Source organism: Barbus barbus (genome assembly GCF_936440315.1).
Source record: "Barbus barbus genome assembly, chromosome: 24".
NCBI lineage: Eukaryota > Metazoa > Chordata > Actinopteri > Cypriniformes > Cyprinidae > Barbus > Barbus barbus.
Window position 1 is genome coordinate 7724394 of NC_136752.1, and position 14568 is coordinate 7738961.

Sequence of the window (14568 nt, forward strand, 5' to 3'; positions counted from 1 at the left end):
TTATTTGCAGGTGTTTTATCTATTTGCAGCGCGTTGAGTTTTTCAGGACGTAATAGTTTTAAATAGGCTACTTTATCATTGGTTGTACCGATGTCAGTGATAACTATTGTTGCAGGAAAGTTGAAGGATCTTTGGATGTCTTCTATTAGGCATAATTGAAGAAGAATGACGAAAAAAATCATAACAAAACAAACTGCACAGATGCGGTGTATATTTGAACCAATTCAGAAACGTTGATATTTGTTTTTTATAAATGACAGTAAAAGTTTAATACATTCACAGACTTTTCAAATACAATTAAGTGATGAGGTTTGAGAGTGTAGCATATGAGAACACATACATTCAGAGACACAAATATTGAATCAGTAAGTCAGCTTGCAGTAAGGCTGTCTGCAAGGATTATATCCTCTTTATCATTAAAAAAACAACATGGCATTAGTAGTCTTACAAAGTGCAAGCAGTGACAAACTGATCACGTCTGCTTACTTGTACTGTGAACTGAACATTCAAGCACTGTAGTAAATGAGCTTTTATGTAAGGATGTTGTATGACATTTTACAATTATCCTGATAAATAGTTGAAGTTTCAAAAATGTAAATGTACTGCATTTGGACACTTTGTTTTATGACTACATCACACTGCCAACAAATTATTCATTTCTTAGTCATTTATGTCATTGATTTGAATCAGTTGGTCCCAGGGTCCATTAGTAGAGGTATGAAGTTCTTCAGTGGTTCACAAGTTCACTCAGGTGTCCTAGTAGAGTAACAACACCTGAAAATAATCACATAAACTATGAACATGTTCCACTGATGTTATCCTAACAAACTGGAAAACTGTGCTTATTTATTATTTTTCTTTAAAATGCATGCCAATATTTTATTTGTGATATTTTATATATATTTTTAAATGTAACTTTATTTGTGGGTTTTTAAATACTTTTTGGGGCCACTGTATTTGCCTGAGTTCATATTCAAATATTAGAAATTGTGTGAAAACATAAAAGTCAACAATATATTTCTTAGTTCTTTAGGATACAATAGCTTAAAATACTTCATATTTCATTGCATAAAGGGTTGTTACTGATCACAATAATAAGCAACTATAATTGTTGCAAGAAAGTCAAAGGATCTCTCTTTGGATGTAGACTAATGCATGACCATTTAAAAATAATAATAGAGCATTGGTCAAAATCACTAGTAATGATAAAAGTTGGGTCTGTACAAAATAAAAAAAAGCTTATTCAAAGTAAAATGAACTACTTTAATGACAGACACTTAAGCAAAAGGTCTCGAATTGGCTCAGATATTTTGGCACATTACAGTGAGCAACTATTCAGTTATGTGCAGTTCAGCAAATGACGACAATAACTGACCTACACTTTGAGTTAGCTTAGTAACGTTTTGGTAATTACTTTTAACCATCTTATATTTTATTATATAATGCCTAATTTTAGAAGGTTTGAGATGCCACTTATCAATGTCATAATATAAGTTGCAGGTGTTTTTAAAATTTAGCTAGGCTACATGTACAATAAAAAAATAGATGCCATCTCTTAGTACTTATGATGAGTTCACTGTTGAGGATTTTAGTGAATGGAGTAGATGCTGATGTCGAAAAGCCCTTGAGTTGCTTATTGGACCGGGTCTCTTGCTTTGTGAAGTGAGCTGGTTTTGAGCAGAGCTTCAAGCCTCTGCTTTGTTCGTGGAATAATCGCCGTGAGTCAAACGCTCTTCATTTTCCTCCTCTTCCTCAGGTACCTGCATCAAAAGCATCCACAATTATCAAACTTATTAGCTGTAAGACATTTTCCTCAGCATTAAAAAACAGTTGTGACCATGTCCTTGTATTACACAATAGCATTAACATATCAATCTTTTTTTGACGTACCTCCCAGAAGATTGAGTCGTCGAAGCAGTTTTGATCAGGTGGCTGCCCCCAGAATGGAATCTTCATAATCAGGCCTGGAGAAGGTATAAAAATTGCTGTGTTTTGTACAATTGTTTATTTTTTATATAATACAATAGAGTAATGCTAATTGGGTCAATGACAAATAAGTGTGTCGAAAAATAGTTTATAATCCATGTAAAATATTTTAATTTAGAAATTATTGTATGCATGAATGGCATTTTCCTTTTAAATACATGAATTAAACCCTTTTATATTTTTCAATATCTTGCAGATTTTATGGTCCTTGTATTAATACGTACCTGTGATCAACCCACCTACCAAAGCAAACCCTAGAGATGATGCCAAACCACATGCCTGATAAGTTGCTGTAACACTAGGATAAACAAGCACAAATATATTAAACCCATTTGTTGCAATACTGGTAATAGCAAAAATCTAAAGACACAATGCAAAGAACTGCCAGTTACTGTTCTTTCTTTCCTAGTGCTGCCGCCACAATCCCGGCAAGGCCTCCTAGGATGCCTGGCATGCCGTGAAGGTTATGCACGCCACAGGTGTCTTGGATTCCAAGTTTAGAGGCGAGTATAGGCTGGGGAGACCAAAAAACAGATGATGGATTAAAATGTGATTCTTTTCTATTATAATAGAGTCGCGGGTACTGTATATTAAAGAAACTCATACAGTGAGGAACTTAAATCCAACGGTGGAGATAACTCCTGCAGTGATTCCTATCACCATTGCTCCAAATGGATGGATGTCCATGTCAGCACAGGTGCCCACAGCGACACCTCCAGCCAGTGTGGCATTCTGAATGTGAACCTGTGCCACAAAACACAATAGGCTAAGTCATAAGGATCATGGACTGCTAAAATGTGAGACCTGGTAAAAGTAACAAAAGACTGGGATGACCCACCATGTCAAGTTTCCCCTTCTTCTCCACCAGACTGGAGGTAGCGTAGGCAGCGAGAGCGCAAGCAGCCAGAGAGAAATAGGTGTTGATAACAGCTCTTAGCTGAGGATCACCAGGTGCAGCAATAGCAGAATTAAAGCTAGGCCAGAACATCCACAGGTAGACTGTGCCTACAGACAGAGGGAGAGTGGAATGGTGATTGTTTACAAGTACCTACAGACACAGTACCAAGGGTATGGATCTTAGACTGTCTGTTATTTTCAGTTGTGTTTCAAAGCTCAATGAAAGTCTTATGCATTTGGAAAGAAATGATGACAAAATTTTCAACTAGACTTAGACAACTAGACAAAGCTACTGTATGTCTTAGAATGTCTGTACAGCATTCTAAACAGACTGTGTATCAATCCCTCACAGCCTCATTTTCATTCATGTTCTCTCATATATGGCATCTTGCATGTAGAATATTACAAAAAATCTTGCTTACATCCCTGTTGAAAAAACAGGATATGTTGGTTAGGAATGTTTTGAAGCATGGTAGCTGGTCCTGAGCAGGAGCTAGTAGCTAAGGACCAGTTTAAACCAGCTCATAACCAACTAAGGACTAGCTTAAACCAGCCAGATACTATATCTAACCAGCATATGCTGTTTTTTTTTTGTTTTTTTTTCAACAGGGATATGCAAACATTATATATTGAAGCTCCAGGAGGATTTTGTGGGCAAGTAAGTACCATGTAAGCAGATCTCTCAGAGGCAAATTTTTGGTTTTATAGCTGACTGAAAGGTCTACACATACCGATCATTGCAAACAAGTCTGAGTGATAGACCGAGCCATCATTCTCATGGCCGTTCCGAAGACCTGGGCGATAAAGAACACGAGCGACGGCTAATCCAAAGTAAGCCCCAAAAGCATGGATGGTCATGGAGGCACCCACATCAGAAACCTGTTAAGAGACGAGAATGTTTATGAATACCAGATGAAAAAAAGGTAAATGATCATGTTTGACTGCTGCTTTTAAGGTATGATTTATTTCCTAGAGATGCCACCACTGTTTAGTGTTAGTTCCATTTAGACAATAATTGTTTGTGCTGTTGTGAGTCAATTAAGACAGTAATAATAATGATAGTAATGAGAGTATTTCCTTTATCCTTTATAATCCAGACTCTATACCTTATTCAAGACAAAGAGTTTGTTTCGTACACTGTGTTTCAGTTGTTATTGGAAAACTGGGCGTGTTAATTACGTTTATCCTGCCACCTTTAGGAAGGAGATAGACAATTGCCTAAACTGCTTTTCCTTCATCTTTGACCCAGCTTCCTTTTGTATTAAATTGAGTTTCTTGCAGGAACTCGGCATGAAATTTCATGAGGCTCTTCCACCAATATTAAAGAACCCCAACCTAATTAAATGTAATATTAAAATTATACATAAAGTTTAAACCTACACTAAGATCTTGATCTGTTGCAAATCAATCTATTGCTCAAATAAGGATGGAAGCAGCTTCACAGTGATTCCGCCAGAAAACCAAAACAAATTAGCAATTCAATCTATGCACTGATTTAAGTATATGAACTAATGAGATTGTACAAACCCCAAGGACTCCCACAACCAAATGCTCATTGATGCAGAAGGTAGTGATCTCCAGCAGGGTCATGATGAGAAGCTGAACATGGCTGGTTTTTCCCAGAACCGCTCCAAATGAGATCAGAACAGTCGCTGTACTGAAGTCAGCATTAATCATTCTGTAGAGAAGGAGATATGAAAAGTTTCATTTATTGGCATATTTAGTCAAATACAACTGAACATCTAGCATTTAACTATTTTGATAAACAATGATCTATCAAACCCCCCCCCCCCCCCATTACAAAAATTTGAGTTTACTTTTCAATGTTGACAGTTATTTTTCCATTATGCATATGCCAGATGTTCTGGAGGAGAAGACCCCACTGCAAGCCAAAGGCAGCCAGCAACAGGTTGATCCCTACACTGCTGAAGCCATATCTCTTTAGGAAGGTCATCAAGAAGCCAAAGCCGATGAAGATCATCACGTGTACATCCTGAAACACTGGACACATGGATAAAGAGTTTATGAGAAAGAGCTGTTTTTCCACACCTGAAGCCGGAAATTAGTCGCAGCATTCTAGAACCTCAATTAGTCCAACTTTAGTTTGAACAGGTCAGCATTGAAAGATTTCACTGTTGTGTTATATCAGTGAATAACGACATCAATTTGCACAAAGCTATTGTACTTCAAAGGATTATTCACCCAAAAATTTAAATTCTGTCATCATCACCCTCATGTTGTTCCAAACCCATAAGACCTTCATTCATCCTCAGAACACAATCTGTGGTCTGCAGGATAGATTTCGGTCTCTCCATTGACAGTCTACACAACTATCACTTTAATGCTTCAGATAGTTTTGGTGTGGACTGGGCCCCGCACCAGATTGAGACGGCCCTGGTGAGAACCAATGAGGTTAATTATTGTGTGTTACTCAGTACATTTGAGCTTCTGTAAGATCCAGTGAAGTTTCTTCTTGCACGTCAAGTGAGTACGATTTGAGCTTCTGTTTGTTCGCTGATCAGTGTAAATGCAGGTGTGTGTGTGTGTGTGTGTGTGTGTGTAAATAAGCCCCAAAATGGTAGTTGCAAAGACTGTCAATGGATCTTAGACTGTCTGTTATTTTCAGTTGTGTTTCAAAGCTCAATGAAAGTCTTATGAGTTTGGAAAGAAATGATGACAGAATTTAAATTTTTGGGTGAACTTTCTCCTTAAGAATTCTAGAAACAGCGTGCAGTTGGACTACTTATGATATGTTTGCTCTTTTGATATTTTCATTCTATGTCAGGTATTACATGTGTTCTACAGGAAACAATAACAGAATACTCAACATAAGGGTGAGGAAATTCCAGAAGTTTCTTTTTAGGGTGAAATGTTATATTTTAAAGCGCAGATCACAGAAAATGCATAATAAGTCTAGTAGTAAAGTAATTCTTGATGAACAAACAACTGTACACCCATAATAGTTACACAGCAACAAATCTCTGTTTTTAGGCTATTTAATTCATACAAAATTACCAGAACAATTATATTACCATGCTCTTTCCGTCGCTGTACAAAGGTCTTGTGTGCTCTTCTATTAGTCTATGAATGACAGGTTAAGAAGTTGCCTGTAGTGACCCTGTTGGTGTATGTAATTTTATTCACTTCGCATGACTCTAATGAGTGTCAAATACTTATTTTATGATAAGTCACATTCAGAGCAATCCAGCCTTTTCATTGCTCTAACTGGCTGCAGCTTGACAAACCATAAGGCATTTTTGTAGCTTTCTCAGTTTCTTAACTTGGTGACTAGTCATTGTGCATGCATTGACATTTTGTTTAGAATGGATATAGCACACATGTAAACAAATATGTGAATCAAACTTCAAAGTTTAGGGTACATATGAAGATAACTTTCAAAAAATCAGTCTGGATTCATTTTGGTTGATAAAGCATTGCATATAAAAATACCCAGCAATTTGCATTGGTTTTCATGAATGATACTCACCATTGGGGATGGAAACTGTGAGAAACTGAGTGACTTTGATTCATGGATTAATAATCTAATTACTATGAAGTATATTACACTGCTCCATTTTGAATGAATGCATCCAGAGCGTTTCCCTGCCAATATGCGGATGAATGGAAATGCAAAGAGTAAAAGAATACAGAAACTTATAACAATTTCTATAAACTCACAACAAATGAATGTGCACACTGATTGTCCTAACAACCTTTTCCCATCTTTCCTGAAGAGAGGAAATGAGTTCTAGGCTGTCCAACTCAGGAAGCTATGCAGTCCCTGCGCACAGAGATAGGATACCGTCCAGAACACCTTATTCATCAGTAAAGTCCGTTTTCAGACTACACAATGCAAACCATATCACTGTGCCATCTGATAATAATCAGACACATTAACAATTGTCAGTAAGTTTTAAAAGGGTCTCACTGTCAGTCCCAAGAGAGACAAGTGGAACTACGAAGCGTGAACCTCCAAAAGGTTTGAATAGGCGAATATTCAGACTTCCTCGGAATGCATCCGAAACCCACCCATTCAGTAATCCACACAAAATCTAAACTTGCCAGTAACAAACCCAAATAGTCATCAATCATAGCGTTCATGGTCTGACATCTGCTAAACTCATCAAGATAACGATGACCCCTGTAAGTACTACCAACTAAGCTTAGTGGTGAGGAACTTTGATCAGGACTCAAACTGAACTGAATTTTCTTTGCTCGCTGCATATTTTTATAGCTGGCAATATATTTTTTATAGCTTGCTGTCTTTATAAACGATCATATTCTCATTTTAAAACATTGTCCATGCTCCCAGCAGACTGTACACAAAGAACAACTGTACGATGATGATACAGTAAGAGACTAAACAGGAAAACTTCAGATAAATATGATTAACAATCAGCAAATTTCAGTCTTATCTTACTTCACAATTCATCTAAAAACAAACAAACTACTGAATGTGATCTATTGCAGCATACACTCAATTCTCAATGGTAATTTTTGATTTTTCATGCAAAAAATCTCAACGAAGGACTCCAAAAATGTGATAGAATCTAGTTTTGTTATATCATCACAGCCCTTCCCATTCTAAAAATGTCCTGTGGTACCACAGTAGGGTTCTTACTCTGTCTTCAATCAGTCTTTTGCGTTATTGTCACTAGTCTTTGATGGTTGTTGAGTAATAGATTGCGATTCTGCTGAAAACCCCTCAAAACATTTAGGTGGGCCTCTGACACAGCTGAAACAGAGGTAAACAACTCTTATCAGCTGTTGCATGACCCAAGTTTTTTCCTCTGATCTTTCTGCTGATCTTAAGCAATACATATTTACAATGATAGGGTTGACTAAAGGACTTTTCACTGGCTATTTCATGCATGCAAACTTTGGAAGAGCATCATAATGGAAAACGGATAATTTTACCGGCTGAGTAGAGGTGCACAATCCATTTTTCCCAACTGTTGGCTGCTACAACAAACAGAATATTTTTCCCAGTGAAAGTTTTCGCTTTTTCCACATGCAACATATTTGCTGATAAAATCTCAAAGGTCCTATTTTACTAATGGGTGGAAAGATTCCTCTCTTTGCGAATGTTCAACGACTTAATTATATTCTGTCAGCACTAATTTAAAGCACAGTGACATAACTTAGCTATATGTGTTTTCTTTGTTGCCCAGATGAAAGCATCCTTTATTTTATTTTCTTTGAAGCTTTTCTCACTCATTTCTGGAATGCTGTGCATGTATGTACCAAAGCGACAGATGGCCTTAATTTTCCCATTCTACAAACACATGCTTTTTTCTTTTTCTTTCATTTTCACATATGCTTTTAATTATTTTAAAGGTCATCAGGTTCACTGGGTGGCAAATAATTTGTAGCCTGTCTCTGTCACATTGTGCCCCAGCCCTTCAACATGTTTAAACCTTTGCAACTCAAAGGCAGAAGAGATATTATTCAGGATGAGGTAGTGTGACAACCACAAAGAAAGTTACAATAAAAAAAAAAAAAACAGATGACAGTTCTTATCAAGCCCTAAACAAATGCATCCAATGACATTAACAGTAAAGTTCAATGTACTTGTCAGTGTAATGCAATGAGTCAGATTACAAATTTTGAAGGGTTGAATGAAACTATCAACATTCAATTCAATTAAATACAAATTGTCCAGTTTACCTATTAAGTCTTGCTAATAATTTTATATGTAAATTAAATGATAATGTTAATTATAAATGTATGACATGTATAATTAACCAAAGCTGACCTACATCATCCTCTTCTCTTTGTTTTTCTCCTGAGAGTGCAAGATTCTGTGGTATTGACTTCTCTTCGGAGGGAGTATTTTTAGGGACTTGCGTGCTGAATGAACATTAGTGAAATATTGCCGCCAAAGCCTTTGCAGAAATAAACCTCTCAGTGAACACTGATGAATGAGTAGCACCATGAAACCTAATAGCAAAGTTTACTAGAGTAAATATTAGCCTTAAAAAGGATGAATTCATTTGCAAATCATCCAGAAATATTTTCTTCAGACAATGACCAAAAGCATGAAGGCAATGACAAGCTAACAGCAATTTCCAACTACATCCACATGATCTGACCCTTAATGTTCCTAATAACATAACGTATTCAGGTTGAGCCAATAAAATAAGATTTAAATACATTTTTAGACCTAATTAAAACCAATCAGTTTGGATGTCAAAACAAGACCTGATGTATACACACATCTACAACACATACACAAATCTGACAGGGGTATACTTACTGGGATAAAGGGACATTGGGCCACTTGAATGAGTTGTATTCGATTCTTCATGACTCCCATGTCCATGAGCATCACCGGTGTCATATACCACAAGGAGAGCGTACAGGACAATGGTCACGACTTCCAGCGTTAAGGCCAGAATGGGGAACTTGAGCCTCATGTTGGTGGCATATGCTGGCATGCTTAACACCTTCTCTGTTCTACCGTTCTTCCTCTCTGGGTGATTCTCCCTCTTGTCTCTACCTCTCTCTCTCTTCACGCTGTCTGTGGCTTGTGGGGGGAGTGCAGAAAGTGGCATGTGGTTTTGAATTGGCTGCAGGTTTTGGAAGACCAATGACAAGAGAGAACATTAAGGTGGGGACGGTCACACCCCCTGTTGCACTGTACTTGTAGGAATGGATTTCCTTTCTCCTCCTACTTATGTAAATGAAGAACAGTGTTTTAAATTCACAAGTAAATAAATAGAAGCATATATGGCTTATATGTCTCCCTAGAGAACCATAAATGTGAAAACAGCCAAAGATTAACAACACTTTATTATTTGTATTATATGGAAATTCAATGGTTTACCACATGGTTGGTTACACATTGTAACATTTCATGGGTTTACACTGTAAAAATGATTTGTTTCTCTTTTTTCATTATTGCCTTCTAATTTGCTTTTATATTGCTTTGGATCTGTGTATTTTGGTTCCTCTTTTAGACTGAACACACCCTGAAATTTGAGAGCTGAGTAGTAGAGCATGGAGCAAGCAAGTATTGTTGAAAATGTTATTTGGTTCTCACTTCCTAAATAAAAAAATTTATTTATTTAATTATTTTTTATTTTTTGTAATGTTAACAGTAAAGATCTGTGGAGTGACAATCAGGGACATATGATTTAAAAACATATCAAAACAGATGAAAAGAAACAATATTAAAACAATCTTAAATGCCTATAACATTTTAATTAGAATAAAGTAAACACTCAGTCTTAAAATTTCATCTTATTTCTAGATGGATGGATGGATGGATGGATGGATGGATGGATGGATGGATAGATAGATAGATGATAGATAGATAGATAGATAGATAGATAGATAGATAGATAGATAGATAGATAGATAGATAGATAGATAGATAGATAGATAGATAGAGAGAGAGAGAGATCAAACGTCGTAACTCAGCAACTCGTATATCATCTAGAAGTTTCCCATGCAATTTAGCTTGGACATTCATGTGCTTGAAACTGGTAATTATAATATTTCTGGCTCCACTTGAAGGGCCAATTGGAACCTGAGACATATCTATGGAAAATAATATCTTAGAATATTGGAGGTGGGCTCGGTTAACTTGGAATAGTATGTGCTTAGCATGCATTTACTATGGCATAACATCCACTGTAGCAACGCCTTGAATACAGTCTTCAGCCCTATATTATATTATATAATAAGAAAAACTTTAAGTTATTACACAAGTAATTTCAAGTAACTTCACTGAAAACTAGAACCTGAAATAATCAGCAGGAAACTGCCTATTTGCTCAAACCTTCAATTAGGTGATTATAACCACTTAATTCCCAACTATAACCACACTGTGTTGACACTTTATTGTACCTATTTGGTAATTTTGGTTAATGGACTCAAACATAATCAGAGATGGTCAGCATTATAATATTTAAATTTTAATGTTAGTTTTATTCATCCAGTTTTGTTTCATAATGACGACAAAACTAATATAAACGTATTACTTTCTAATACTTAGAAAATGTAATAATTTTCGAAAGACAAATATAATAAATTTACCTAATTGTAATTGTATTAAATGTCAGCAAGAAGGTCCCCAGTTCGAGTGCCGGAGCAACACGGCCTTTCTGTGTGGAGTTTGCATGTTTTCCCTGCGTCTGTGTGTGTTTTTTTCCCCCCCTGGCACTCTAGTTTCCCCCATAATCCAAAGAAAGGAAGCATAGGTGAATTGGAGATGATAAATTGCCCATATTTTTGACTGCCTGTATATGGCCTGTATATATATACTGCCTGTATATATATATATATATATACACTGAACAAAATTATAAACGCAACACTTGTTTTTGCCCCCATTTTTCATGAGCTGAACTAAGACTTTTTCAAGGTACACAAAAGGCCTATTTCTCTCAAAATTTGTCAAAATCTGTGTTAGTGAGCACTTCTCCTTTGCCGAGATAATCCATCCACCTCACAGGTGTGGCATATCAAGATGCTGATTAGACAGCATGATTATTGCACAGGTGTGCCTTAGGCTGGCCCCAATAAAAGGCCACTCTAAAATGTGCAATTTTATTACACAGTGCAATGCCACAGATGTTGCAAGTTTTGAGGGAGCGTGCAATTGGCATGCTGACTGCAGGAATGTCCACCAGAGCTGTTGCCCGTGAATTGAATGTTCATTTCTCTACCATAAGCAGTCTCCAAAGGCGTTTCAGAGAATTTGGCAGTACATCCAACCGGCCTCACAACCACAGACCACGTGTAAGCACACCAGCCCAGGACCTCCACACCCAGCATCTTCACCTCCAAGATCGTCTGAGACCAACCACCTGGACAGCTGCTGCAAAAATCGGTTTGCATAACCAAAGAATTTCCGCACAAACTGTCAGAAACCGTCTCAGGGAAGCTCATCTGCATGCTCATCATCCTCATCGGGGTCTCGACCTGACTGCAGTTTGTCGTCGTAACCGACTTGAGTGGGTAAATGCTCACATTCGATGGCGTCTGGGAGAGGTGTTCTCTTCACGGATGAATCCCGGTTTTCACTGTACAGGGCAGATGGCAGACAGCGTGTATGGCGTTGTGTGGGTGAGCAGTTTGCTGATGTCAATGTTGTGTATCGAGTGGCCCATGGTGGCAGTGGAGTTATGGTATGGGCAGGCATATGTTATGGACAATGAACACAGGTGCATTTTATTGATGGCATTTTGAATGCACAGAGATACCGTGACGAGATCCTGAGGCCCATTGTTGTGCCATTCATCCACGACCATCACCTCACCGGACATGTCACCCATTGAGCATGTTTGGGATGCTCTGGATCGGCGTATACGACAGCGTGTTCCAGTTCCTGCAAATATCCAGCAACTTCGCACAGCCATTGAAGAGGAGTGGACAACCTGATCAACTCTATGCGAACTCTATGCGGAGTGCAAATGTGTTGCACTCCGTGAGGGAAATGGTGGTCACACCAGATATTGAGTGATTATATATATATATATATTTTTTTTTTTTTTTTTTTTTTAATGCATTTAGCAGACGCTTTTATCCAAAGCGACTTACATTGCATTCAAGTTACAGTTTTTACATTTTATCAGCTCTTGCTTTCCCTGGGAATCGAACCCATGATCTTGGCGTTGCTAGCACCATGCTCTACTATTTGAATATATATATATATATATATATATCAATTTACTTTTTTTACACAGGAGTTAAAAACACTTAAAGTGGGACCTTAAAAACATGACATATGCTACAAGTTTCAAAAGAATTTACATTAATGCATATTTTAATTTACTATAAAGACAATAAATGTATTTAAGTTGTACATAAAGATGTATTTAAGTCTTAAGTCAAATAGAGCAATCCTAAATTCAACTAATTTCAGAGATTACACATGAATGTAAACTTTAAAACATTTTAATTTAGTTGTAACATGCAGTTAATTGCCTGAAAACATATTATCCAGTTTAAATATTCTTGTAAAATATATTATTTCTGCAGGTCCCTTTTTAAAGTATGGCAAAAAATTTCCACAAGGGTAATCAATAAATAATATTAAATTATATTAATTTAATCAATAATAATGGTGTCGCTAGTAATGGAGTAAATTGAACACTCTTGTAAATTGAGTTGGAGGGTCAGTGTAGATTTACAACCTTATAGGCTTCTTATGGATCATTGGTATGACATTTTAAGATAAACAAGCTCTTAGAAGATTTTTAAAGACTTCTGCCACCACAAATGCATTCATCAGGTCCTAATATGAGCCATTTCTTAAAGAAAGCTGTGCATATTTTTGCACCTGATGGGACGATGGCAGCTTAGCCAAGTTTGGAGCGTCTTTGCAGACACTGTGGGTCACTGAATCATTAACTATTAGCCTCTTTCAAAGGATTCTCCTGTTTCATATCCAGAACTCCCCTCATGCAAAGGTCTCAGGGTTTCCCGACCTCTATAAGTAAATCAGAGCTCATTCCTCTAGTGTTGACTGTTATATACTGTTATATACCACACAGGGGCGGATTTAGTGAATTGGGGGCCCCAGGCAAATATAGGAATGGGGCCCTACACATTTACACACATTTACTTAAATCAACCTTGAGGTTCCTTTTTTGTCATGATGCTTGCTATGGTGCCCCATAGTTGTGTCCAATGTTTCTACATTTTTCATGTACCTGTTATAATTCTTTCATTTACACTTATATTTATTCATTCAGCAGACACTTTTATTCTTTCATGTTGTAGACCAAGAAATAGCAATTGGTTTACTGTTGAGATACAAACTTTAACAAAAAAACTAAATAAATTATAAAATGATAAACCTCACAAATTAACATTTAAACCATTTTAAGAAAAGGGATGAGTCAGAAGTATAAATTATTATATTATTTAAAACGGGTTTATTTGGTGAATTTTAAATTCAATTCTTTATTGTCATTGTCATAATAATTAACAACGAAATATCGAAAGAGCATCCCCACTGCATAGCAATGGTAACAAAGTGCAAAGTGCTGCAGTCCAGTCACAGTTATTTTTGTGGTGTTATGTAATGTGTGCCTACTGATATGGGCAGAATGGGAGGAGATTGTCTGTTTAGCAGCCTCACTGCCTCTGGGTAGATGCTGTTTGCCAGTATGGCTGTTCTAGCGCATATGGACCTGTATCTTCTACCTGAGGGCAGCAGGTGAAACAGGTGATGTGCTGAATGGTGTTGGTCACGCAGGATGTTTTGCACACGTCTTAGACAGCGAGTGGTGAAGATGGTGCTCATCTCTGGAAGAGTTATAACCACTCGCTGAAGTGCCTGCTGGTCAGCCTTAGTGCAGCTGGAAAACCACACTAGGAATCCATAAGATAAGACACTGCTAATGGCACAGTTATAAAAATTCACCATTAGCTCCCTGGGAATTTGGGAAGTCTTCAGTTTCCTCAGATAGTACAGGCATTGTTGGGCTTTTCCTACAACTGAGGCAGTATTAGTGCTTCATGACAAATCCTCCGATACAGTTACCACCAGAATTTTAAATTCTGTCACTCTCTCCACCACCTCATTGCCAATAGAAAGTGGAGAGTGTTTGTATTGTCCAGTTTTGCGGAAATCTACAATAATTTCCTTGGTCTTCTTAATGTTAAGAGCCAAGCTATTGTTATCACATCATAATGCCAAGTGCTGTACCTCATTCCTAGCCTGTCTCATCA

At 37.1% G+C, this 14568-nt stretch overlaps 1 protein-coding gene across 2 annotated transcripts; it reads right to left on the bottom strand.

Moving 5' to 3' along the window:
* Window positions 1-195: 195 nt before the first annotated feature.
* LOC306843970 (ammonium transporter Rh type A-like) lies at window positions 196-9413 on the bottom strand. Of its 2 annotated transcripts, XR_013781883.1 has the most exons (11): window positions 9140-9413; window positions 4701-4884; window positions 4411-4561; window positions 3615-3762; window positions 2825-2991; window positions 2593-2730; window positions 2379-2500; window positions 2211-2284; window positions 1891-1964; window positions 1563-1760; window positions 196-774 (listed from the first exon to the last, which is right to left on the bottom strand). XR_013781883.1 is itself a non-coding variant. In XM_079375740.1 (10 exons), exons 1-10 carry the CDS (start codon window positions 9318-9320, stop codon window positions 1686-1688), a joined length of 1314 nt encoding a protein of 437 aa, XP_079231866.1. In that variant the 5' UTR covers window positions 9321-9413; the 3' UTR covers window positions 196-1685. The 2 variants fall into 2 exon arrangements, 1 of the variants encoding a protein (XP_079231866.1); XM_079375740.1 differs by having other exon boundaries at window positions 196-1760.
* Between the last annotated feature and the right edge of the window lie 5155 nt (window positions 9414-14568).

Bases quoted from the DNA above. Each gene is read 5' to 3' on its own strand.
- LOC306843970 (XM_079375740.1), bottom strand. From the start codon at position 9,320: ATGCCAGCATATGCCACCAACATGAGGCTCAAGTTCCCCATTCTGGCC. The intron at 2,501-2,592 runs GTATGAGTTTCT...TGGTCTCCCCAG, and splicing joins TTGGATTTAAGTTCCTCACT to CCTATACTCGCCTCTAAACT. The intron at 1,965-2,210 runs GTACGTATTAAT...TACCTTCTCCAG, and splicing joins GGTAGGTGGGTTGATCACAG to GCCTGATTATGAAGATTCCA.